Source organism: Vulpes vulpes, chromosome 14, assembly GCF_048418805.1.
Source record: "Vulpes vulpes isolate BD-2025 chromosome 14, VulVul3, whole genome shotgun sequence".
Lineage (NCBI taxonomy): Eukaryota > Metazoa > Chordata > Mammalia > Carnivora > Canidae > Vulpes > Vulpes vulpes.
This window is the reverse complement of record NC_132793.1, coordinates 120707092-120734989: the sequence shown is the minus strand read 5'-3', so window position 1 is coordinate 120734989 and position 27898 is coordinate 120707092. Positions and strand designations below refer to the sequence as shown.

The following is a 27898-nucleotide window of genomic DNA, read 5'->3' as shown; positions in this document are numbered from 1 at the left end:
CCCAGGATCGAGTCCCATGTCGGGCTCTCTGCATGGAGCCTGCTTCTCCCTCTGCCTGTGTCTCTGCCTCTCTCTCTCTCTCTCTCTCTCTCTCTCTCTCTCTCTCTCTTTCTCGTCTCTCATGAAAAAATAAAATTTAAAAAAAAAAGTAAGTATAAAACATAAGATACACATATATCTATATAATTTAAAGCAATTTTAGTACTTTTCTTTCCTTTTTAACATCATAAGAATAATTTCAAAATCTTAGTATCTTTAATTGATAAAACTTTATTTTTTTGGAAAACAAATTAGGGATATGTATATAAACATTAGCCTGAAATAAAACTTATCATATAATTCACCTATTTAAAATGTGTAATTCAATGGTTTTTAGTGTTTATTCACAGAGTTGTATTACCACAATCTAAATGAATTCTCCCGTCCTTTTCCAATTTATTTATTTATTCATGAGAGACACAGACTGAGAGAGAGAGGCAGAGACACAGGCAGAGGGAGAAGCAGGCTCCTCGCAGAGAGCCTGATGCAGAACTCAATCCCGGATCCCAGGATCATGACCTGAGCTGAAGACAGGTGCCCAACTACTGAGCCACCCAGTCGACCCTCAAAGGTATTTCAATATTTAAAATTCCTTCATTAAAAACAACAAAAGAGCCTTTTTCAAGTTTACTCCCTTCCAATTTAATTTTTCTCCTTTTTTTTATTTTTATTTTTTTAAGATTTTATTTATTTACTCATGAAACACACAGAGAGAGAGAGGCAGAGGCAGAGGGAGAAGCAGGCTCTAAGCAGGGAACTCGATGTGGGACTCAATCCCAGACCTCCAGGATCATGCCCTGGGCTGAAGGTGGTGCTAAACCACTGAGCCACTGGGGCTGTCCCTCCCCTTTAAAGATTTTATTTATTTATTCATAAGAGACACACAGAGAGAGGCAGAGACATAGGCAGAGGGAGAAGTAGGCTTCCTGCAGGGATCCCAATGCAAGACTCGATCCCAGGACCCCAGGATCACACCCTGAGCCAAAGGCAGATACTTGACTGCTGAGCGACCCAGGCATCCCTCTTCTTTACTTTTTATAGCTAATCTGTCCACAATGGCTGTCCCACATCCAATTTATTTCCTAAAGCAGAGTTTACATTAGAAGTGTGACAGGGTATTTACCCCTTTGATTTTCTCATACCTAAAGGTGGCTGAGTGAGAACCTAGTGGGAACCTGTTGAGCTAAACCAGTCACTTCTGGGCATCAGCAATTTTCTCTGCTCAAATATTATCATTTTCTTCGTGTATCATGGTATTGTGTTGTGAAGAACTATGTTAAGCTCTTCTTAATCGTTTGTCATCTGGGTTTGCCCTTGCTACCCCCAAACTATTCTGGCCACTGTGATGTTTTTCCTTTTTCTAAATCCAATGGATGCTTTTAGTATCTATTTTACTTCTGGGGAACATATGACCCCTCCATCTTTTAGTCCGTCTGACCTGTTCTCACTCTTTCCTGATTTTCCTTCCACTTTTGACCATGCCTCCTTAAAAAAAATCTTTTTAATTGAAGAACTGTCATGGTAATATATTGGTTACAGGTATAGAGCACAGTGATTTGGTATTTATAAACATTATGAAATAGTCACCACAATAAGTGTAGTTACCATCTGTCACCATTACCACATTGTTAAAATTTTTAAAAATTCAATGAATTCTTTATCTTCTCCTAGCCTCTTAATTTTCCTTAGGGTTCAGTCCTCGCCTTTTTCTTTTTAAATTTTACTCTCTTCCTGAGGTTTCAACCATTATTACAATCACTACTTCCTTTTCAACCACTATCTAAAGACAACTAACTGGAGCATGCATATGTGTATCTGTATCTATATAAACACAAGGCTGGAGAAAATATACTAAAGAAAAATTGGTTATATTTAGGATGATTTTCTACTACCCTCATTCCTTTATTCCAAAATCCTTCATTATGGTGAAAGTACATGCAATTTTCTAACTACTTTTTGATTCCTTCTGCCTTTGTCTATTTTTTCTTTCTGGAATAGATCCTAATGTTCATTTGGTAATTACTATGTGTAAGGCATTGTGCTAAGTGTTTTATATATCCATGTCATTTAAGCCTCTCAACAATTCCAGTTGTTATTGTATTGTAATATACTATTTTTATTTTAAAGGTAAGGAAATTAAAGTTCAGAGTAGCATAAAAAATCTACAGGGCTAGTGGCCTGGGTTGCTTCTTCCTCTGCAATATTCATCTGGCTACCCTACATAATTCCTACTGATCTTTCACTACCCATTTTATGTGTGATCTATTTCAGAGCCTTCCCTAACAACAAATCTATCCCACACAATTTGGGTTATGTAACTATCCTTCTCCAGTTACCCAATGTATTTTATAAACTGCTCCATTAAACATACATTAAATGAGTAAATAAACCCTCTATTTGCAAATTAATAGTCCATGAAGATTTAGTTACACAGAAAGAATATTATATGACATATATATTTGTCATTAAAATAAATTGGAATTTTGCATAAAATTAGTCTCTCAGAAATTCTAACCATAAGTTGATTTTTCTAAGCTAAACATTCATGATGTTACTGAAAAAAAATGAATTTTTGGTCTTTTAACACTGGAGATCAACCATTAGCGTATTATAATTTACTAATAAAATCCCGTAAAGCCTCATGGAAACAAACAGCAAATGCACTATATGTCTCTTTCAAAGTCAATATGCAAAAGCAAGAGTACTAGTACATGTACTTTATCCTTGATTTATCCTATTAATATCAAATGGCATAGGGACACCTGGGTGGCTCAGCAGTTGAGCACCTGCCTTCAGCCCAGGGTGTGATCCCGGAGTCCTGGGATCGAGTCCCACATGATTCATGAGAGACAAAGAGAGAGACAGGCAGAGGGAAAAGCAGGCTCCATGCTGGGAGCCCAATGTGGGACTCAATCCCAGGACTCTGGGATCATGCTTTGAGTTGAAGGCAAACACTCAACTGCTGAGCCACTGAGGGGTCCCGATAAAAAAAAATCTTAAAAAAAAAAAAAAATCAAATGGCATTGAGCAAAGAACACTGATATTAAAAATAAATCTACTGGTGGGAGTGTAAATAGTATAGCCACTGTGGGAAACAGGATGGAGGTTCCTCAAAAAATTAAAAATAGAAATACCATATGATCTGATAATTCCACTACTGGGTATTTACCCAAAGAAAAAAAATACTAATTTGAAAATATATATGCACCCCTAGGTTTACTGCAGCATTATTTATAACAGTCAAGACACAAAAGCAACCTAAGTGTCCACTGATAGATGAATGGATAAAGAAGATGTGGGGTGTACACACACACACACACACACACACACAGAGGAATATTATGCAGCCATAAAAAGGGATGAGGTCTTGTCATTTGCAACACAGGTTGACCTAGAGGGTATTATGCTAAGTGAAATAAGTCAGACTGAGAAAGACAAACACCATATGACACTTACATGTAGAATCTAACAAAACAAAACAAATGAATAAACAAGCAGAATCAGACCTATAAATACAGAGAATTGATGGGTGCCAGAGGGAAGAAGGATGTAGAGATAGGCAAATGGGTAGATATAGAAGAGTGGGAGATATAGGCTTCTAATTATGGAATAAGTTACAGGAATAAGAGGTACAGCATAGGGAATATAGTTAATGATATTGTAATATCATTGTATGGTGACACATGGGAGCTATATTTGTGATGCACTACAGCATACGGTGATGTTGAATCACTATGCTGTACACCTGAACTAATGTAACATTGTGTATGAAGTATATACCCCAAATCAATCAATCAATCAATCAATCTATGGTTTTTGCCCAGCTATGAATAAACCACTTACTCTCTGAAAACCTTAGTTTTCTTATTTGCAAATAAGGAAATTAAATAAAAAGGAACTCTTAGTCAAAAAAGAAAAAAAGCAGACTAACGTTATTAGCTGAATTGTGTACCCCCAAATTCATTTGGTGAAGTTTAACCTCCAGTATCTGATGTGATTGTACTTGAAACCAGGGCCTTAAGATAATTAAGGTAAAATGAGGTGAAATGTGTGGGGCATTATCCATTATGACTATTGTCCTTATATGAAGGAAGATTAGGGCACAATGTGAGACCTTGTGAGTAGACAGCAAGAAGGAGGCTATCTGCAAGTCAAGGAAAGAGGCTTCAGAAGAAATCAAACTTGCTTACACCTCTATCTTGGACTTCAAGCCTCCAAAACTGTCAGAAAATTAATTTCTGTTGTTTAAGTCACTCAGTCTGTGGTATCTTATTATGGTAGCCCTAGAAAACCAACAGAGTTGGCATTTCAATACAACCACGCAGTAATTCACATATGGTGAAATAAGTAATAGCTAGAATCAGCTCTCCTAACCCAAGGCTGTTTAAAAAGAGAACCAATTAAAAAAAAAAATCAAAACAAAAAACCCCCCAAAGATAGAGAACTAGTAAATGCTATGCAGCAACCCACCATGAAAAGGAAGACATATAGCTTATCAAAAAAATGATTAGTGCAAGGGAAAAGTATTCACAGATGTTTACAATAGAAAATCATAAAAAACAACTAAAATGTATGAAATTACAGAAAATACTTAATAAAAAATAGCTGTCAATATCTATTATGCCAGGTTGCTTAGTTTTTATATTATCTCTAATTCTCACAACCATCTAACAGGGAGATGTTACACACATATTGAAGTTAAAAATAAAATGAGAAACTCAGATAAATTACTGGGCTTCTTCCAAAGCCACAAAACTGGTATGCAGTAGACACATGTTATGAAACCAGATTAGTCTAATGGCAACTTGTGCTCTTTTCAAAGTACTATTCTGTTTTCACATATCTCAAGTGAACAGTGATATAATACATAGTAAAAGAATGTCGTGTGGCCATCAAAATAGTTAAGAAAATTCAAAGTCTGATCGATAGTCTATAGATATAATTCTGCTTTCTCCATTCTTAATGTTCTAGGTTTTAATGAGCACATATAGGCTAAAGATAAAACACAAGGACCTTTAAAAAATAAAAAGCAGTGAAGTAAGCCAAAAACTAGAAAACAAGCAGGCCCTTCATTCAAGTTGAATGATATGTGCTTCTGCCATTAAAAAAGTATACAGGAAACCTTTTTAGGTTTTCTTAGGGACCCAGAATTTAAACTTACAATACTGTGGTTAAAGATTATATTCCATTTTTGAGTGAATTTATTTCCTAGCTTACCTTATGGCTTCTGAATCAATGTGCACAGGTGCAATTCTTTCCAACAGAAATTTGACCATCTCTAGAAAAGGATTTGTTGGCTGCTTAGGATTTGCAAGTTTTCGAGCTATTTCTCTCTATAGAAAGGAAAGATTTTACCATAAGTAAAATTTACTTTCATATTTCTCAAAATAAAAATGATTATATGTATCAAAAGCACTTAACGATTCAAAACCAAAAGAATCTGCTTTAGACCTGACCAAATCTCTGCTCTAAACCCTGACTAAAATTATATACTCATGGGATACTCACTGCAAAATATGGACTATGAGGAACAGAAAGGGGATGACATGGTATGGTTTTGTTTTGTTTTGTTTTTTTTTTTAAAGATTTTATTTACTTATGATAGACACAGAGAGAGGCAGAGACACAGGCAGAGGGAGAGGCAGGCTCCATGCCGGGAGCCCGATGTGGGACTCGATCCCAGGACTCCAGGATCGCACCCTGGGCCAAAGGCAGGCACTAAACCGCTGAGCCACCCAGGGATCCCCCGACATGGTATGATTTATGCCTCCTGTCTTGTATTTCTTCCATGAAGTTATTGCTTAGTAAATAATCTTTTTCAACTGCTCTACTTTCAAAAAGTTAACAATTTATACTTTCATGGGTATGTCATATTAGTTTATTTCATAATAATTAGTTTATTTCATAATATTGTAATTTATTTCAGTTAATAATTTTTTCTTAAAGAGGGGAAGATTCATTCATTGTGTATTTATAAAGTGTTTTTAGGAAGAGCATATTTGATTTCAAAGATGATGACATATCAAATAGCTCCTACAAAGAAAACACATTATTGATGGAATTTCTAAAGAATATATTAGTATTTAATGACTAAGAGCCTGATTTTACCAAAGACAAGGTTAAATTTACAAAATGCTGGGTTATTGGGAAAAGAAGTTTAATAATGAGCCTTTTAATTGAATATCTCTGATGAGTAAATGTAAATTTTGGCTGAGAAGATAATACATATTAAAAACGCTTTCCAAACTATAAAGCAATTAACAATAGTCACTTTATATATTTTTTTCATAAAAAAAGAAGAAAAATCAGTGATATACATTCAGAGTGACAAGGGAGAAAAAAATTTCTACTGTAGTTTCAGTGACATCTTGACACAAATTAATTATAAAGACAATATTAGATACCATCCATGTTTAAGCAGTGTCTCAGGAAAACATTAATCATTACAAGATGCCAGATATATTTTGCAAGCTGTAATTAGCAAAATTTTAGAAAATAAAAATATTTTAGTCGTGCTCAGTCCTTATTACATACTTTGCTTTAACTCATAGGTAAACATTTTAAATCTGAATTTAAGTATGTTACTATCTTTTGAAATCAAACTTATTTTCTGTGGGTCTCTCCCAAAGAGGATTTTTTTTTTTTATCCGTAGTATAAAATTTAACCTAAGATGAAGTCAGTGATCATTTAATACGAAATCTACTGGAAAATTGCTAGACAAAGTATACAGTCAGTTCTTTGGAATACATTACTAAAAAAGGAAAAACTAGGAGAGACAGTTAATGGTAGAAAAAATAAAGGGAATATTAAAGGAAAAAAGAATAATTCACGATTATCTAAATCCAGTAAAAACACTATATAAAATATACCTATGTATAAACAATAACACTAGACACAATTAACTTCTATTTTATTTTACTTTTAAGTAGGCTCCATGCTCAGTGCATTGTGAGGCCTGAATTCACGACCCTGAGATTAAGACCTGAGCTGATGCTTACCTGACTGAACTACCCAAGTGCTCAACATAATCAACTTTTAAGACCTGATATTTAAAAAAAAAAAAGACTTGATGTTTTTGTATTCCAATATAACCTTACATTTAAGTAATTCCTCATAAAAATATTTTATGTATGTAATATTTAGGTACTGTCTCATAACAATTATATGTGATAATCTTAAGTGATACTGTGGGTAATCAGCAAGCCAAATTAGTGGCAACAAAAGCCAACTAATTAGTTTGAACCAACAAATAGTTTCCTTGTTCTTTCCATAAGAAAAAAAATACCCACACATACACCCAAGGCACAAAGAGAAACATCTAAGACCAACATGAAATTTTATAACTGAAGAGTAGTTGACAAAACTTCAAACAGAAGTAATCATTTATGACGGCAGAAAGAATTAAAAAAAAAAAGAATTCTTTCTGCATCCCCGACAATGTTTCCAAAATTTCTCATCAACTATGCAGCTTGATACTACTACTGATATTTACAAATTACATAAATTGTTTAGTATATTAAGCAACCTTAGGGAATATAAAAAACATAAAGAAATAGTCCCTGTTTTCTTTAGGATTTTTTATTTGAGAGAGAACGCATGTGCACACATGCACAGCAATGGGGGAGGGGCAAAAGGCTAAGCAGACTCCTTACGTGACAAAGGAGCCAGGGGTAGGGTTCAATTCCAGGACCCCTGAGATCATGACCAGAACCAAAGTCAGACGCTTAATGGACTGAGCCACCCAGGTGCCCCAATCCCTATTTTCAACAAGACTATATATACATATTAATCTTGTTATTATAAAAATAAAGTTTAAAAATTCTGCATTTAGACGTTCTCTTTGTTCCTTTTTTTAAAATTATTTATTCATTTCAGAGACAGAGAGTATGAGCGGGGGAGGAGGAATAAGGGCAGATGGAGAGGGAGAAACAGACTCCGCACTGAGCAGGGAGCATGACTCAGGGCTCCAATCCCAGGACCCTGAGATTTTTTTTTTTTTTTTTTTTTTTTTAGGACCCTGAGATTATGACCTGAATTGAAGGCAGATGCTCAACTGACTGAGCAACTCAGGTCCCCCTCCTTCCTCTTTGTTCTTCATACATTTTTTTCCTTTCTCATTTTGACAATAAAAAAAAGTTTGTTAAAAAAACAGCATTCTCTCTATACACATTTGTTGTCCTAATCAAAATGGCTCCTAAAGGGATCTAACATTAACAATATTTTTTGCAGTTAGAATCAGTAAACTAGACAAAGCAATTTCTCACAAGAAGCAGTTTCTAAAGGTTTAACTTTCATGTTATAGTAGCCTATTGTTTTTGGTTCCAGGATATAATTCAGTGTGTGTATGTGGCGAGGATCTCCCCACCAACAAACAATTCTCTGGACCCCAGCAGGATGTCCTACAATTCAACTCAATTCTGACACTGTCTATCCTGAGACAGCATCGGTTCCCACTGGTTAAGGGTTCAGTCTTAAGCGACTGCCTCCCCTCTCCCCACCAGACCTCAGTTGTAAGCCCAGGTTGTTACCTATTCTTCTGACCAACTGGCTACCCCCTCCTTTCTTGGGTCTGATGAACTTGCTAGAGCAACTCACAGAACTCAGAGCAATATTTTACTTAGCAGATTACTGGTTTATTATGAAAGGATATATAACTAAGGAATAGCTGGATGGAAGAGATACACAGGACAAGGTATGTGGAAAGGACAGGGAGCTCCTGTTCTGTGAGCTTGCCACTCTCCCTAAATCTTCACATGTCCATCAACCTGTAAGTCTCTCTGAAACTTGTCTTTTTTCAGTTTTTAATGGAGGCTTCCTTACAGAAGTTTGACAGATCAAATCACTGGTCACTGGTGACTGAACTCAATTTCCAGTCCCTCTCTCCTTTCCAGAGGTCAGAGGATAGTTCCAATCCTCTAATCATGTGATTGGCTCCACAAAGAACCAGTCCTACCCTTAGGGGAGGTCCAAAAGGCACCTCATTAACATAACAAAAACAAAACAAAAACATCTTTGCAGCTCTTAGCACTTAGGGAAATTTAAAGGGTTTTAGTTCTGTGCCAGAAATGGGGGACAAAGACCCAATATATATTTCTTATGTTAATCAGGTTACACCTTCTATCATTCTCACTGAACTATAGAAAAGTTAAATTAAAATAGGAAGCATTTGATGATTGTTACTGAATAGCATCTTTCTCTCCCCTTTCTTCTTTTCTTCTTTTACCTCCTCCAGGAACTATACCTATGCTAATATATACCAACCAGCCTTGAATTTCAGACTTCTAAACACAACTGCTGAGAGGCCACACACCATTGTTTTCCTACCCTTCTCTTGGCTATCCAATCACTCAAGTTAGAAATACAGCAGTCATTCTTGATGTAGTGGTCTAATCCCTATTCGTCCTTTAAGATTCAATTCAGGAATCACTTATTCTAGAATAAGGTATTCCCATTTCCACTCCTGCCTGGGATGGCTGCTTTTTTGTGTGTGTTACCAAAGCATATGATTCTATCAGAATACTTACGATACCATGTTCTTGACCGAAATACTTGTCTGCCTCTGTCACCTAATTGCAACCTCAGTGAGAGACCACATATAATACAATTTACTAAATTATGCAGTGAATTATAATGGTGTAAGCTTGATCAAGGGACAACCCAAAATTTAGCCTTCAGAAGATATAATGTATATTTGGATAACTCTGTAGGGAAGGTTAATTAAGGTGCAGTCCATGAACGACTCATATCTGAATCACTTTGTTAAAAAGAGAGATTCAGGATCCCTCTCCACTTATTTTAAGAATTCCTTGTGTTTGTCATAAATACGTAATACCGTAAGAATTACTTTTCATTTACATCTTATAGGGCAGTGCAAGGGGTCTTGTATTAGGTCATATTTAAAATTTCATTTTATCTTATTCTAACAATCATGAGGTAGATAAAACTTAAAGATGAAGAAAAGGAAGCTCAGAAATATTGAGTAAGTTACTAACAGTCAAAATGGTAGTAAATAGCATACTGAAATTCAAACCTAAGACTGTCTCAAATGCTCAATGAGTAAGCTTCCTGGAAAATCTTGACATTCAAGTCATAGGGAGGGGTGCTAGGGCATAAAATAGCAACCAGAGCTCATGCTATGCCAAATATGTGATCCTTCTCTAGAACCAAGGTACAGAAACTCAAAACCTAAAGTCCAAAGGGAAAGCAAACCTATACAGCATATATCCTAATGCCATTGCTCATGCTTTCTCACTCACTATAGCATCATCTATATATGTATTAATCCACAGTATGTGTCTATTGTTATTCCTTGCTCAAAGTATTAGATCTCCATTCCCACAAATTCTGTTACTGAGTAATGCTACTGTTACTGAGTAATGTTACTGAGTAAGAAGTGATTGTCATTTAGAAAAAAAGGAAGTGGTAGTATATACATATAAGCAGGGACACAGCTCTATGTAGCTCTCAGAATGAAAACTACATAAAATGACAGAAACTAAATTTTATATTTGTGTATTTTTTTATTCTTTTCTTCTATTCTAGAATGAAACTATCAGGAAAAAAGGAATGTGATACTAGAAGGTATATATAACTAGTACCAGTAGCCCTTAGGGAGAAAAACTAAATGATATAGATATAGATATTCTGAAAAATAGCAAAAACTTTATGAACAGCAGTCATTTTCCTGAGTGTTTATTTTTTTTTCCTGAGTGTTTAAAGGGTATTATAAATCCTATTTTTAGATGAAAGAATATGTAGATAAGTTAAATAATATGCTCAGAATACACAAAGCTAATGTAAAAGCCAGAAAATATATTACTGTGAAAAATTCACCAAAGAAAATAAAGAATATGAATAGCAGAAATCTTTTCTTCCAGAATAGAGTTCTATTAGCTATTGCATGGACCATTACTTAAAATATCCTCAGAATAATTTCCCTTCCAAAAAGCACCATTACCATGCTCTTTCCAGGGCAACTGCTGTGCTCATCTCTACTTTCCTGGTTGCTAAAATCAGGAGTGCTGATTGGCTATACTGCATGGCTGTGGTATTCATCCTGAGATATTTTGGTTACAAACATCTGTTTTGCATATACTTTTTGGATTTGGAAACTTAGATATTTATGGTCTGACAAATAGTAGGAATTCATGTTACTGCCATTTTTTCAAAGTCAAGCTCAATTTCTGTTTTCTTAGACCAAAAACACCACTTGATTATTCTTTCTCAAGGTCATTTGTTGAGCAGTAGTAAGTTTGTACTGGCTCTTCCGGCAAACAATGGAATGTATAGAAAGAACACTATTTAGGACCTATGAGATCTAGACTCTACCTGCAGCTCAGCCACAATCACCAGCTATAAAATACTGGACAAGAAACCTTAAAATTCAATGTCTTTATTTGTAAAATGAAGTGGTTAAACCAACTCTTTATTTGTAAAATGAAGTAGTTAAACCAACTCTCTTTCTTTTTAAAGATTTTATTTATCTGAGAGAGTGAGAGCAAGTGAGCCCACATGTGCAAGCCAGAAGAGGGGCAAAGGGAGGAGAAAGAATCTCCAGCAGACCCTAGTTGAGCATGGAACCTGATGCAGGGCTCCATCTCATAACTCTGAGATTGTGACCTGAGCTGAAATCAAGAGTTGGGTGTTTAATCAACTGGAGCCTCTAAACCAAGTATTTCTAAGGTCCTTTAAAGATATTTCTTTCTTTTATATATTTTTTTTAAGAATTTATTTATTTATTAATGAAAGAGAGGGGGAGAGGCAGAGACACAGGCAGAGGGAGAAGCAGGCTCCATGCAGGATCCTCTCCAGGATCAGGCCCTGGGCCGAAGGTGGCGCTAAACCGCTGAGTCACCTGGGCTGCCCAAAGATATTTCATTCTAGGATCCAATTATATTAGCAGATACCCTGCAGGTCATAGTATTCTGAAACTATAATTCTAGATGCCAAAGAAATTAATGAAATCTTTAAACATTTGCAGCAAACTACTCAAAAGTACAAAGGCTGAGGAAGTCTGGGCACGTGGCATATCCTTATCCCTAGGACCAAGAGGAGTCCACTGTTCTCTTCCCTAAATTAGCTTCTCCTTAGCTCTTCCTAATTCCGGGTCTTTTTAGATCTACTTAGGTAACTAATATCCCTAGAATGAATGAAAAATACCTATTCTATGCTCTCAGACCACGTTGTATATACATCTATTATAGCCCTTATCCCTTTATCACATAAATAATTATGACACTCTATTTCTTTCTACAACAAACTATACATAAATATCTGAAATAATTTTCTTTTCTCTTATTCTTTCTTTTCATTCATTCATCTCTTATGTAAGCCTCGTCCCAAACATAGCAGTTATGACATACGTGTAATACCACAGAAATACAATTTATTTAAGTCCTAAAGGGCATCACAGGGCCAGGTATTAGGATATATATACACACATACACATGCAAAATCTTCTAACAACCCTATGAGGTCTTTAACATTTAAACATAAGAAAAATGAGGCTGCAAAATATTGAAGAACTTACTAAAGGTCACACTGGTAGTAAATGGTATAGCTGAAATTCAAACACAAAACTCTCATAAAATGCTGAATAAATGAATGGATCAAGTTTTCCTTCCTGGTATTTTCAACGAATATTGGTTTTCTATAAAATAAAGAATCCAGGAATAGAATGTAGACAAAAGCCTAAAAAGGGATTATCTCATCTATAAATGCATATATGGTGATATAACCATTACTAAATTTTTGATAAGGTTTACTTCCATGTTAACACATGAGTGAAGAAAATGCATACATACATAAGGATTTAGAAAATTCTATTTACTTAACAACTGTCTACTAAATACAAACGTACTGTCTTTCTCAATTCCTAGCAGCAACCTCCCTGGCTTAGTTCTCTAGGGGTTTTCCTGGAATGTGGCTAAACAGTGGTAAGAGAACTAAGCTGACCACAGATATACTCCTGGGTAATTTAGGGTTCGCTAAATTGTTAAATAACACAAATAATTTATGCAAAGCAGACTTTAGTAAAATATAAATTTCAACAAGCAAAGCTAAAAGAACACATGTCGAAGTATCATTTACTAACCACACAAACATCTGCCTGTTTGCATGAACAGGTTGGGCTGATTAGTAACTCCAGCTGAGACCGCAATTTCTCATCATCACCAAGGACCTGGTTAAATTTCTTCACAAAATCTTGTGCTTTCCCAGGGTCAGGCAAATTCTCTATAAAATTGAAAGAGAATCAGTATTATAAAGAAAAACTACTAAACCAAAAGTAAGCTTTCTAAAAAATAATATGGAGCTATCAAAAGACATCAGCTTAATTGGTTCTCAGAAATAAAATTAAGAGGATTATTTTCTCTTACTTGGTATTAAATTGATAGTTCCAGTGTGTAAATTATTTGTTTTGATGTTTACACACACACGCACACACACACAAAGAGAGTGAATAAACAAACTCACTTGCTATGGTCATCAGTTTTCCAAACATGGCAGAACAGTTAGCCTCTGACTGAAATTTAAAACAAAAACAAAAGAAGTCAAATGTGCTACCAAATTTCTGTAAGAAAATCCAAAATTACAAATTTAAAGCAAAACAAAACAAAAAACAAAAAACATCACAAACCAGCCACAAGAAAATCTACACCCTAAATTGATAACAAAGAATTATGGAGTAGCTAGTTACAACAAGCAGAAGGAAAGGTGAGGTCAGAAGGAAGTTCTTTAAAAACTAAAAAAGAGTACATAACTTCCATAGGAAAAACATTTTGCCAGAAGACTGAACTGAAGATAATCAAAACAATTATCATATCAAAATTATTGTGAAACCATACATCAAAGAAAATTAAAAATGTGAAGAGTAGAGAAAAATTTCTTCCTGAATAGTTCTATTAACTATTTTGTGGCCTATTACTTGAGAATATCACCTCGCTTCCAAAAAGTAATTCCATATAGTCCAACACAATAAAGTATTACTTTATTACTAAATTTGTATGGAATTTTAGTAATTTGAATTAGAAATTGGTAAACTATGGTCCTATGGACCATCTGTTTTTGTTAAAGGTTTGCTGAAACACAGTCACATTCATTCATTTACAGATGGTCTATGACTGCTTTTGTAATTTTATAAAGGCAGAGTTGAGCATTTCACCAGAGACTTTATGGCTAGGAAAGCCTAGATTTTTACAATCTGATCATTTACAAAAAAAGTTTGCCAACCCTTGCTTTAGCATCAATAGACCCTTGAAGAATCTCTAAGATTCCCTAGTTAAGAACATCTCTTCTAGCAAACACATTTAGAAGTATATTAGAAAGTATACTAAGAAATTATACAAGTTTCTTTCCCTCATCTTCCAGAAGACTTATTTTGTTAATTTGACTTTGCCATATTTATAAGATTGGTACCTGATATGATACTGACTCTACACTGAGGGACCCAAAATCATGGAGTAAAAAAAAAAATCATGATTTCTCATAACATTTTATCTTGAGGTTTAATTATAATTATTTGAAAATTAATGAACAATGTATAAATTCTTAGTATCTAAAATGATAAACTAGAAATTATCATTTCTTTGTTCATGCTACAAAGTAAGATTTTGTTATATTCTCTACAGTGAAAATTTAACTTGGAAAACTACAGAATTTATGCATTACTGACATTTGGAAAACAGAATAGTTTTTACCTGCTTCATAGTAGGTACAGAAAAACTGAATAATGACATAACAAACTATTAATTTAAACAAATCTTGAACCTACTGTAGGTTGCTTGTGCAAATCCAAGAGTTCTCGTACATGACTTCGAAGCATGTTCTGACATTTCCACATTTCATTGAGAGCTCTGTTAATAAAGTTACAAATATGAAAAAATATGTAATATAACAATTCTGGTAATTATTCAACTTTACTACTTTTCTTGTTGCATGGTATATATCTATACCATGCTTCTACATCTACCTAAAATTTTAAACACCAGTACCAATAAATTTTTATTTATAGGATTAAGTAAGGCAGGTTAGTTTAAAATGGTAAATAAAAGGATTCTTATGAGAAAAAATATTTGAGAAGTTTAGAAAGATGAAGAGGATCTTTCTAGGTAAATGAAGGGACTGAAAAGACCTTTTTTTTTTTGTTTTTTAAAGATTTTATTTATGTATTTGAAAGAGAGTGGGAGCAAGTGAGCACAAGCTGGGGGTAGTGGCAAAAGGAGAGGGAAAAGCAGACTCCCCTCTGAGCAGGGAGCCAGACCTGGAGCTCCAACTCAGGATCCAGAGCCAAAGGCAGAGGCATAACCGACTAAGGCACCCAGGTGCCCAGGGACTAAAAGACATTCTAAGCAGAATCAGAATGTTATAGTACCAAAAAAGACAAAATGTCATCAAAATGGTTGGGATAGAAAACTTTATTTATTTATTATTTTTTAAAGATTTATTTATTCATGAGAGACACACACAGAGAGAGCCAGAGACACAGTGGGAGAAGCAGGCTCCATGCAGGAAGCCCGACGCGGGACCCGATCTCAGGTCTTCAGGATTACACCCTGGGCAGGCCTAAGCCCTGGCAGGCTAAGAGATACTTATGCATAAAGAGCTGCAGAAATGAACTTCTTAGAAATGATGTAGATTCAAGACATCAAATTTAACTTGAGTGTCCTTATTCTTCTAGCTTCCTTTCTTTCCATGAAAGCAGATTTTCTTCTTTCACAAACCCAGTCCATAATTCCAGGTGCCCAGAAGGATCTCTGAGACATTAGTCTATATTAGAGTATTATTTGCCAATATTTTGAACTATAAAGAGACCAAAACTTTAGGCCAGGGATTTACTACCCAAGGTGAGCATTAGGAATCATTTGTAAATTTAAAAAAAAAAAAAAAAAAAAAGGCTAATGGCTCCTAATGTAATACACTAATGTTATAACATGACCTCTGTAGAATTTCTGCTGAAAATGCATAATCTCAGTCGAATAATGAGGAAACCATGGATGAAACCAAATCGAGGGACTATTCTACAAAACTAGACTGGACCATGCATACTCTTCCCCGATCATCAAAGTTATCAAAGACAAAGAAAGACCAAGGAATAGCTCCAAATTAAGAAACTAGTGACCTGACAACCAAATATGCAATCTGCAATCCTAAAAAGGGGGGGAAAAACCCCATAAAGCACACTATTGGAACAACTGAGGAAACTTAAATACACATTAGGTTAGACAGTTATATCAGTGTTAAACCTCTGGATTTTGATAAGAGTTACATAAGAAAATATCCTTGTTCTTAGGGAATATACACTGAAATATTTAGAGCTAAAGGAATCTAATGTCTGCAAATTACCCCCAAATGGCTCAGAAGAAAATATTTATGTAGAGATAAAGAAAAAGTATATGCAAATCGCAAATGATAGCGCATATGATGAATCAGGATAAAAGGGATATCATAATGTTTTGTACTATTCCCACAACTTTTCTCTAAGTTTGAAATTATATGGAAGTTAAAAGACAAATACATAAGATATCATATACAAATATTATAAGTATAATAATACACACATACACACAAGCTGAGGTTCTTTTCAGAAGAATCAGAATTCTCAACAGGACATTTTTACTTTTTAAAAAGCTTTATTACTGTGGAGGACCACACATCCTAGCAAGCCTTGGACAGCTGAAGTTTATGCCAATTGCCTGATCAAAAATATTAATAGTGCCTTTCAGTTTAAAAAATATCCCAGTTCAAACAATCAATCATGTGGTCATTCTACATAGAGGTGATTTTGATATGCTTTCCTAAAAAAGAAGCAGTATTAAGTTCTTAGAATTAGTACTGTAAAGCTCCAATAGTGTAATTTAGATCCCCTTCAACAGGTAGGGGAGTAATTTTGATATGGGGATTTCTTTGAATCCCTGAAACTATATTACCAACCCAGTTTCTAAATATGTCTACACATTTGGGAATATTTTTTGCTTTTAATTTATCTGAACTTATAAAATGTTTCTCTATAAATATTTATCTGAAGCTCTCTTTTTTGTCTTAAAAGAGTGTGCGCAAGTGTGCGAGGGTAGGGCGCAAAGGGAGACAAAGAATTGTAAGCAAGCTCTACACCCATCATGGAGTCCTACCCAGGGCTGGATCTCATGACCCTGAGTATCATGATCTGAGCCAAAACCAAGAGTTGGATACTTAACTGAGATACCCCTGAGGTTCTTGATTCAACCAGAAGAAGCAACAACCCTATCAATAATTAGATAAGGTGAAGTCGTTTTTACAAAATTGTTAACTCCAATCATTTAAAAAGTAACTTACTTAAAAAAATAATAATGAAATAAAATAAATAAAAAGTAACTTACTTGACAGCATTTGGATCCAAACTAGCGTATAAATAATACAAGCATTTCATCCTCTCTTCTGTTTCCAGGTTGTGGGGGACAAGATACTGAGCAAAGATTTTCTCTACCAACAGTCTATGAAACAAAAAATTCCAGTAACATAATTATTGTTTTTCAGAAGGAACAGCCCTTTTATATTTTAACCATCTCCTGCAAAGATACCAGACTTATGTGTACAAATACAAAGGAAAAGATTAATAGGTGACCAGACCCTTGCCTTCAAGTATGGTTTTTATTTGGTGGTGGTTGTTTTCTTGAGAAAACTCTATTCTCAACATGGGGCTTGAACTCACGAAATTAAGAGTTGCATGCTCTACTGACTAAGACAGGCAGGAACCCCGGAATACAGTTATTTTTAAAGCTGGAGCAATGGTTGCTATTTGTGGCTTTACTTTTTAATTTGTCAGTATGGGACATTTGTTCTACAAGGGTTATATGTTATTACTAAACACAGGGTTGCTAGGCTGTTCCAGCTCTTCTTCACCAGTCCTGAGATACAGGAAATTACTTAACACTACATATAAAGCTATGATCAAGAACAGCTAATTCTCAAAAACAAAACAAAACCCCAACAACACACAAAAACAAACAAAACACTAATTTCTTCCAATTACAGTCCAATTCTTTTCTCATGTTGTCATTTAAAAAAAAAAAAAAATCAAGGGGATCTCCCTTCATATTACTTCCTGAAAATTTAGCTTTTCCTGTGTACATCTGATCTCCTCTCCACAGTCTAAATCCCTTATTGATACTGGAATAACCTTCTTGCTAAGCTAATATTTATTATTCAATATCACTAGAATGAGACAATATAAGAAATCCTCATTAATCAATGAAATACACAGCCAGTGATACTAAAGTAATCAAATTCTATAAAACATTGCAAAGTATTTTGCAAAAACTAAAATCATTACAACCCAATACAGAATTATAAGTAACATTAAAAAGTTGAAAACAACATAAGTCCTTATCAGAAGAAAAAAAAAAATTTGTAACTAAGTATGGGGATGGATGTTAAGTTGACATACCCTGGTGATCTTTTCCAAGTATATACAAATACAGAATCATTACGTTGCATACCTAAAACCAATGTAATGTTATATGTCGACTATACCTTCAGCATCATTATGTTCCATACCTGAAACTAATGTGTTATATGTAGACTATACCTTAATAAAAAAACATCACTGCTTCTATTGATACCTACAGTGTTGCAAAAAAGTAAAAATAATAACTAACAGTTACTGAATAGTCCCATATTGCCAGGCATTGGGCTAGGAACATTTAGGTTCATTTTTAAATTTAATACACGTAACCACCTTGTAAGGGAAGCTTTATTATTACATTTTAGATAAAACTAAGATGCACAAGAAGTCAGCTGTGCAGAAGCACATGTCTAATAAGGGGCAGAATGAATATCTGGTCTCTGGTCTGCCTCCAAAGCCCATAGATATTTCACTAATTATGCTACTTAACAATTTCTGCCAGAGTCTTATTTAAACATAGTATGTATAAATACATAGAAAATAATTTCTTAATCTAGAAATAATTTAAAAACTAAAAAGTAAATTGTTTAAAAAATTAAAAGCACTTTTATATTCGACCATTCTACCAATGTCAGACTCACTTGTCATCGATGCTATTTTGATAATAAATATGCAAAAGTTTGTCCTTTATCCAGCTGACTTTCTCTGCAGCTTCCTTTCCTGCTTCACCATGAAGACAGTATTTCTTATAGAGCTGAGCCAGACCCATCATAGCTTCTTTTCTTACTCGCCACTAAAAAGTATAAAGTTCATTGGATAAGTGAGATACCAAACTTCAGTATAATAATCTGCAAAAATTGGCATTTCTTCACTAGGCTGTATAATCAGACTTATACATACATAAACTGGCATAATATTTATTTTCCTAAGAAGCAACATATTGCTTTATCAACAACTTTGAATACATTCCTATTTATAAATCAGACTATTTTAAAAATTGCCTAAATACTAACTCACCAATTTTTTATTTCCCTCATAGCCAAGCAATCAGTAGTAAATCTTAGAGATGATTTCATTAGATTCCATCTAAAAAAATTTGCCCAAGTTTTAGCAGTGATGAAATGGTAAAGAAGAAAGAAGAAAGTACAGATTTACTCTGTAACCAAAAGCCCTATCATCTGGAATGTTTTATCCTAATTACATTCCTTTTGATATTAACTTAGAATAAGAAGAATAGAATTTAGTATCAAGATCCTAGAATTACAAAGTTGGAAAGCACGTAATTATTATTTTTTTAAGATTTTATTTATTTATTCATTCATGAGAGATACAGAGAGAGAGAGAGAGAGAGAGAGAGAGGCAGAGACACAGGCAGAGGGACAAGCAGGCTCCATGCAGGGAGCCTCGCGTGGGACTCGATCCTGGGTCTCCAGGATCACACCCTGGGCTGAAGGCAGCACTAAACCACTGAGCCACTCAGGCTACCCTAATGATTATTTTTTTCGTAAGAGTTGACTTATTTATTTGAGAGAGAAGCACGAATTAAAAAAGAGAGAGGATGGTCAGAGGGAAAAGCAGACTCCCAGCTGAGGTGGAGACCCAGGGCTGAATCCTGTGACTCCTGGATCATGACCTGAGCCAAAGGCAGACGCTTAATCAACTGAGCCACCCAGGTGCCTCCTTAGTGATCATTTTAAGTGGACCTTACTTTATAGATTAAAGGGGCAAATGATTTACCTAGCCACATACTAGTTAGTGGAAGAAGACTCTTTGGGACTTCTAAAGACTGGAAGAGTTTACTAGGAGAAAAGAAAGGTGGCAGGAGGAAGGCAGGAAAAAAAGGAGACCATAAAAACCTACAGTTAGAACCACGACAGTGAGACAGAATTAAAAAATAACCAAGAAAAATATTTGTCTCAATAACAAATCAGAGTATATAATCTTTGTTTATTTACATTAATATAACTTTATAATTTTTTGTATAATTTCCTCTTAGGCAAGATGAATGAAACTATGAAACTTTGAATGAAACAAATGAAACCAAAAAATGTAAGCAATGCAATCTAAGATTAATTCCTGTCCCCATATTTTATACAGGAGAAACAAATTTCAGAAAGGCTATACCTAAGATCATCTAATTTATTACACCAAAATCTGGGACCTAAAATGTCCAGTAGAAGCTATTTAACCACATCATGCAGCCTCAGGAAGACTCATGTATTCAACTATTTCAGAAACTATAAACAAACATAAGCAGAATCAGGAGTGAAAAATGTTTCTAAAAGGAGGAAATAACACAAAAGGTTAAATCTTAAATCAAGTGTGTGTATGGAGGTGGGGGCAAGCAGGGGGGTTACCAGCTAACCATTAGTAGAGCATCATTTCATTTAAATTAAACTTTTAAATTTAAATAATTTAAATTATTAAAGTCAAGAGGAAAAACTTGTTCAAAGTTATAATTACTGATACAGCTGAACATATTAAACACTGCTCATTTGACGTTATCTGCCTCTGCTAACAAAAGTTATTAGACTTAAAAACTATCTCTTGCTATATTTTATAACCAAGAAATACAATTTTATTCTGAGACTATTGGTAAACGACACTAGTTTTAGGAGGACAGTGTGTTTTCAACCTATACCTCAAATAAAACAGCACACTACAAAAGTAACTTTTGTTGAAGACATTAATACATTTAATCAGCCTGCCCTGCATGTTCTCTTGCTTACAGTTGACACTATTCCTTAGCAACTGCTTTTGTTGTTCTCAGTACTACTCTTCCTTTTCAACTCATGTTTTTAACTAACCACAGAAAGGAAATCACACAAAAAAGTAAATGAACATACATTCTGCCCTTAGCTGGGCATGGAAATATAGAAATATCACTCTCATATAAAGTATGCTATTCTTTTAGTTCAATGAATGACAGATCCAGCTAAGTATATACAACATGATCACTTTTGAAAATGCTAACTATAAGAAAAAAACATAGGTGATCAATCTTTTGAAATTCATCATATAAGTGAAAAGGTAAAATAAGACTTTAGAAATCATTTAATAATTTTACTTATTTAGCACTTTAAATTTAGTAAATTACAAAAGAATAAAATTCCTCAGATCTTACCCGTTTATCCAGTGTTCTTTCTCTTACAAAGCCAAGTAGTTGATCATTTACTAAGGCAAGGTCTCTTTTGGCAGCTGTTATTATAGTAACAATGACATCATGACGAATAGCCTCTTCGGGATCATGGGATCTAACTTTCAAATATTCTGTAAGAAGAGAAAAAAAAACTAAAGCTAAATGTTAGCTATGTTAGCTATGTTATGTTAGTTGTCATGTTCAGAATGACAGAAAAGACTAATGTTTTAGGCTTCTATCCATAGTGAAACAATGTTTGTAAAAAGCGGCATGAATTAAAATCATTTTTGAGGTGGCAATACCCTACATAATCAATCACAAAATAAACTATACCTCATTATTTGCTACTGAAGAGTCATACATCTTTTTTTTTTTTTTTTAAAGATATTATTCATGAGAGACACAGAGAGAGGGGCAGAGACATAGGCAGAGGGAGAAGCAGGCTCCCCGTGGGGAGCCTGATGCGGGCCTCAATCCCAGGACCCTGGGCCAAAGGCAGACACGCAACAACTGAGGCATCCCAAGGGTCATACATCTTAATAAAATAATGTATTTTTACCTCAACAATTCTGGAAAAGTTAAAGCACAACACATTAACTGATTTATATATTCAGAACTTAAGATATAATACAAATTAAAAGAAAAATAGTAAAAAATGCTTATAGCAAGGTTGCTGACAGGTATATTTCTGTACATTACACAATATGAAATATAGAATAACATTCTATGATCTCTAAAAAAGATTCCTAAATAATTATAATACAAACAAAACCAAAACAAAAAGTGTTTCTTTTCTTGGTAAACAATATTTTGATAAAAGCATTTATTTGCTAATACCAAATAAGCAGGTTCAAACGCTCTATGTTCAAGTGGAGAGTGAGAAATTCTAGTGTACTCCAGGAGATAATCGCTTTCTGGCTTATTAAAATAGATTATGTTACTATATTTAATTACCTCATAGGTATAATGATTTGTGCCCAAACCACATGTGTACCTCTTCAAACTCTGATTTCCAAAAAATTCTAAAAGATTACAGTATGAAGATTTCAAATGTAATTTTACTGTATAAATATGAAATCATTTGTTAGCCCAGCACAGATAAAAATCTGAAATAGTGCCAGAGTAAAAACCTATTGAGATACTAAATTTAGGTCAAAGGCTACATCTAAAATATATTTGTGTGATTATTCTCATATTTGTAATAAATTAGCCAGCTTACCTGTGAGATCCTTTGCTAAATCTGGGTGATTCATTAAACAGTGACTGGCAAATTTCACACTTTCTAATCTCACAGGAACATGAATGTCATTAAATCTACATGGAAAAAGTTGCTAAAGATTAGTTTTAAGGCAAAATAATCATTTTTTATTAAGGCACATTATTATGTAAGGGCCAATAAACAACAGTTACTGAATAGAAAGAGTGTTATCATTAAAACATTTTCAAAAACGTTTACCATTCTAAGATAAATGAAAGTATATGAACACATCCCCCAATCCAAATGACACACTTCGTAGAGCCCCAAATTTAAGAGCTAATTATGATGCAAAAAATAAATATTTAAAACTTATAAAATCTACTTGAAAAAAATTTATAGGGGGAAAATGCTGGAGGAATAAGAGGTAGGAAGCAAATCATAGGAGAGTTAGAGCCAGAAGTTCAAAGATGCATGTGTCATACTGCTTTACAACAAAAAAACGTTTCATATCCTGGGATGACTTGTATTAAAGTACTCTTTTAAAGGTCGAGTATATTATAAAAATGCAATAAATATGAAACACCACATGGAGATCCAAAACTGCACATGATAAAGGTAAACTTAACTCTCAAATTTAAAATGGGCTATTCATTCATTCATTCATTCATTCATGACACAGACAGAGAGGCAGAACCACAGGCAGAGGGAGAAACAGGCTCCCCACACGGAGCCCAATGCGGGACTCTATCCCTGACCCCGGGATCATGACCTGAGCAGAAGGCAGGCACAGAACTGTTGAGTCACGCAGGCATCCCTTATTTATTTATTTGAGAGCTAGAGTGAGTAAGAACGCAAGCCAGAGATGAGGCAGAGGGAGGAGCAGACTCCTCAATAAGCAGGGAGCCTTATGTGGGGCTTGATCCCAGGACCCTGGGATTATGACCTGAGCAGAAGGCAGCCACTTACTGACTGAACCACCAGGGGCCCCTATTATGGGCAATTTTAAAAACATTTGTTAATCACAAATAATCTGTTTTTAAATAGCAAGAATTATTTTTATTTTTGAGTTAATCTCATAAAATAACCAGTTAAAGTCATTTAATAAATGTCTCTCTCTGGGATGCCTAGGTGGCTCAGCAGTTGAACACCTGCCTTCGGCTCAGGGCATGATCCTGGAGTCCCGGGTCTAGGTCCCATATAGGGCTCTTTGTGTGGAGCCTGCTTCTCCCTCTGCCTGTATCTCTGCCTCTCTTTCTGTCAGTCATGAATAAATTAATAAAATCTTTTAAAAAAAATGAATGTCTTTCTTTTTTAAAACATTCCATTTATTTGAGAGAGAAAGAGTGAGCACGAGCAGGGGGAGGGCAGAGGGAAAAGGAGAAGCAGACTCCCTGCTGAGCAGGGAGCCCACCTTGGGGCCTGATCCTAGGATCATGACCCCTGCTAAAGACTGCCACTTAACCAACTGAGCCACCCACATGCCCCAAAAATGTCTTAATAAATAAAAATTTAAAAATATATTTTCTTTCCTATGTAAAGATAAAAATTACAATAATTTTATTTTAATAAATCTTGGATTTAGGATTTATAAATTTTCTAACAGCCAGAGAAAAATGAAAATATTACCATTTATGATCAAGTAAATTACAAAGTATCAAAACACTTATTGCTAAATAATTAAGGAAAATAATACAGTGAAACATTATATATTATATACATTATACATTAGTAATACATTAGTAACACTTCAATGAATCAGAGACTGATTATTAGAAAAAGCAGTGAATGTAAAATTTTGAATATAAAAAGCCTCTTATGGTTGACTTACTTTTTACCGGTAATTGTTTTGCTCTAAACATTGAGGCAATCACAAGGACAAGACCACTTCTCTGTTTATTGACAAGTACAGTTGCTTCATTCTAAGTTCTCATAAGATCAAGTTTAATTATTCAAAATAGTCAGCATTTATAGACCTTCAAAATGGTCTGTTCTGAGCAAATTAAGATGGTGTCAGAGGTTTCTCAAATATTAAAATATAACTGACAAATCTAACTTGGAATTATTATAATGAATTTACTTTAAGAGCATTTCTAAGCCCACCTTCTAAATCAGTTGAATTAAACAAGATGAATCTAAAATATTCTCCAGAAAAAATAAAACAAGACAAAATCAGAGAGGGAGACAAACCATAAGAGACTCTTAATCATAGGAAACAAACTGAGGGTCGCTGGAGTGGAGGAGGGTAACTGAGTGACGGATATTAAGGAGGGCACATGATGTAATGAGCACTGGGTGTTATATAAGACTGATCAGTCACTGATCTCTACCTCTGAAACAATACATTATTTGTTAATTAACTGAATTTAAATAAAATTTAAAAATAAAAAAATAAACTTAAAAATAAAATATAAATGTTTTCCAGAATACTAACAGTAAAACTGACTTTTCATGCTTTGAAGCAAAGAAACATGTAAATGGAATGCAAGAGCAAAGATGATAAATTTCAGATTTTTCAACCTTACCATCAAGTTGAATAGATTCTAATAATTCAAAGTTCTTGAGATAGAACATTAAAAGTTATCTGAATGAAGACCAATGTCATTTTCAATTTCAAAATCATACAATACCATATTAGTTCACAACATACATCATTCCATTAAATAAGCTATAGACCTAAAAAAATAAACACTAGTAAATGAATACATTACTAGACAGAAGAATGGCATGGAATGGGTCATTATATCTTCAGTTTCATGATTTAAAACTCTTTTAATTTAAAACTCTTAAGATGGAACATTCTCAATCTTGCCTATTTTTCTAATGACATTATTTTAGCACTGAAAGATTAAAAAGTGTTACATGTTAAATAATAAGCACCTTCATAAAAAAATCTGATCTATAATTTGTTTTCCAAGAAAGACAGCAACACAGATACTAAAAAACACCTACCAATTAAAGTTTTGATATGTGTGATTTTAATCAAATGGACCATATTGACTGGCCTCCAAAACATAAGTTAAAATCCATGGAATTGTATGTTCCTTACCGTCCAAGAAAACACTGCCAAAGAGGACGATTCTGTGTTGCCAAATCAGAATCTTTAGAACCAAACAATTTAGCTAAAAGTCGAACAACAGCTAATCGCTCTTCTCCATCATTGCTCTAAGGAAAAAGAGAAAATAAATGAAGCCAAGGGTTTATTCATCAGATTACAAAAAACAACGTAATACATTCCTGAGAAGCTATTTCATATTTCCACTTACAATGATGAGAACTTTAAAATATCATATGCTCACATTTACTATGTGGAAATTAATGTGATTCCATGTAGACTGGTTCTTTGTTCTTCTTTCACAACCCCTCCAACTGCTAATTTATGCCTACTTCACTGTTTGTCTGCAATCTATACAGACATTGTAGAAAAATGAAGATAATCATTCAATTCTTTTTTTAAAAAAAATTTATTTATTTTTTCATGATAGACATAGAGAGAGAGAGAGAGAGAGGCAGAGACACAGGAGGAGGGAGAAGCAGGCTCCACGCTGGGAGTCCAACGCGGGACTCGATCCGGGGACTCCAGGGTCGTGCCCTGGGCCAAAGGCAGGCGCTAAACCCCTGAGCCACCCAGGGATCCCCTAATCATTCAATTCTAACATTCCCCTAGGAGTCTCAGAAAAAATTCTGTGAAGGACAAAGCTACAAATAATTCCCACCCTAATAAATTTTTCCTCTTTTTTTTTTTTTAAGTAGGCTACATGTCCATTGTGGAGCCCAATGCATGGTGTGAACTCACACCTTGAGATGAAGACTTGAATGCTTAACCAACTGAGCCACCCAGGTACCCCCTGCCATAGTAAATTTTCTTAGCTCCAACATAAACTCTATCAGTTAAGATTTTGGTATAAGAAATTTTAATCAAGGATCCCCTAACTTACTGGAGAACCCAACACTGAAGAATGTCATGATTCAAGAAAACTCATTTTAAAAGAAGAACAAGGGATCCCTGGGTGGCGCAGCGGTTTGGCGCCTGCCTTTGGCCCAGAGCGCGATCCTGGAGACTCGGGTCGAATCCCACATCGGGCTCCCGGTGCATGGAGCCTGCTTCTCCCTCTGCCTGCGTGTGTGTGTGTGTGTGTGTGTGTGTGTGTGTGTGTCTATCATAAATAATAAATAAAAATTTTAAAAAAAATAAAATAAAAGAAGAACAAGAATGGTAAGAAGATTTAAAAGATCAGGTAAATCGAACACTATAAAAAATCCAAATTTAGTTTGAGGTTGGTTTTTTTTGATAAAGGCCTCAAATTTTCTTATCCTGAATCAAAATATGCTATGAATTGTTTCAGTTTCACTAGTGATGTCACATCTTAATATAAATTATTCTGAAACCATATGGTGTGTGAAACTTTAAAAATCACATATCACTAGCAAAATAAAGGCAGTAACAAAAAGCAATTGGTAACTTTTTCAAGGATTCATATAAAGAGTAATACCAGAATGCTAATAAAGAAATATTTATGGAAAAAGACAGCAAGTTAAAAAAACAAAGACTACAAATAGCTATGAATAGCTTATCTTTCAGGAATAGGAGTTTTGTGGGCTAAAATAGGCAAACTTATCAAACAGAGGTAAAAATGAAAACTGTCTCAAGGTTTAACAATAATAATTACAAAAATGATTTTTTCTGACAAAGTTTTTCTCAAGTAATGAGAGAACAATGTAGATTTGGACCTTTTTAGTTCAATCAACAAACCAATATGAGTTATTTTTTTTTATTTTTTTTTTTTTATTTTTTTTTTATATATATATATATTTTTTAATTTTTATTTACTTATGATAGTCACAGAGAGAGAGAGAGAGAGGCAGAGACACAGGCAGAGGGAGAAGCAGGCTCCATGCACCGGGAGCCCGACATGGGATTCGATCCCGGGTCTCCAGGATCTCGCCCTGGGCCAAAGGCAGGCGCCAAACCGCTGCGCCACCCAGGGATCCCGAGTTATTTTTTTTTAAAGAAAAATGTCAAAAACTAAAATAAGTGGAAGTTTTCTTCTATTTACAAGTGACTATTTCAGTGGCTTAGTGATTATTTCAAATGATGTAACATTTTTAACCTATATTTTTAACTACTGAAACTGAGTAAAAACT

At 34.5% G+C, this 27898-nt stretch overlaps 1 protein-coding gene across 2 annotated transcripts in view; it reads right to left on the bottom strand.

Moving 5' to 3' along the window:
- The window catches only part of PDS5A (PDS5 cohesin associated factor A), a 154887-nt gene that overhangs the window by 51721 nt on the left and 75268 nt on the right, over positions 1–27898 (bottom strand). For both annotated transcript variants that reach the window (XM_025997865.2, XM_025997874.2), the window contains exons 9-17: positions 25803–25918; positions 22778–22872; positions 21544–21689; positions 19061–19212; positions 17395–17508; positions 14811–14892; positions 13514–13562; positions 13134–13273; positions 5257–5372 (exon numbers count right to left, since the gene is read on the bottom strand). In XM_025997865.2, the coding sequence (XP_025853650.1) occupies positions 5257–5372; positions 13134–13273; positions 13514–13562; positions 14811–14892; positions 17395–17508; positions 19061–19212; positions 21544–21689; positions 22778–22872; positions 25803–25918 (1010 nt within the window). The remainder of the gene's footprint in view (positions 1–5256; positions 5373–13133; positions 13274–13513; positions 13563–14810; positions 14893–17394; positions 17509–19060; positions 19213–21543; positions 21690–22777; positions 22873–25802; positions 25919–27898) is intronic.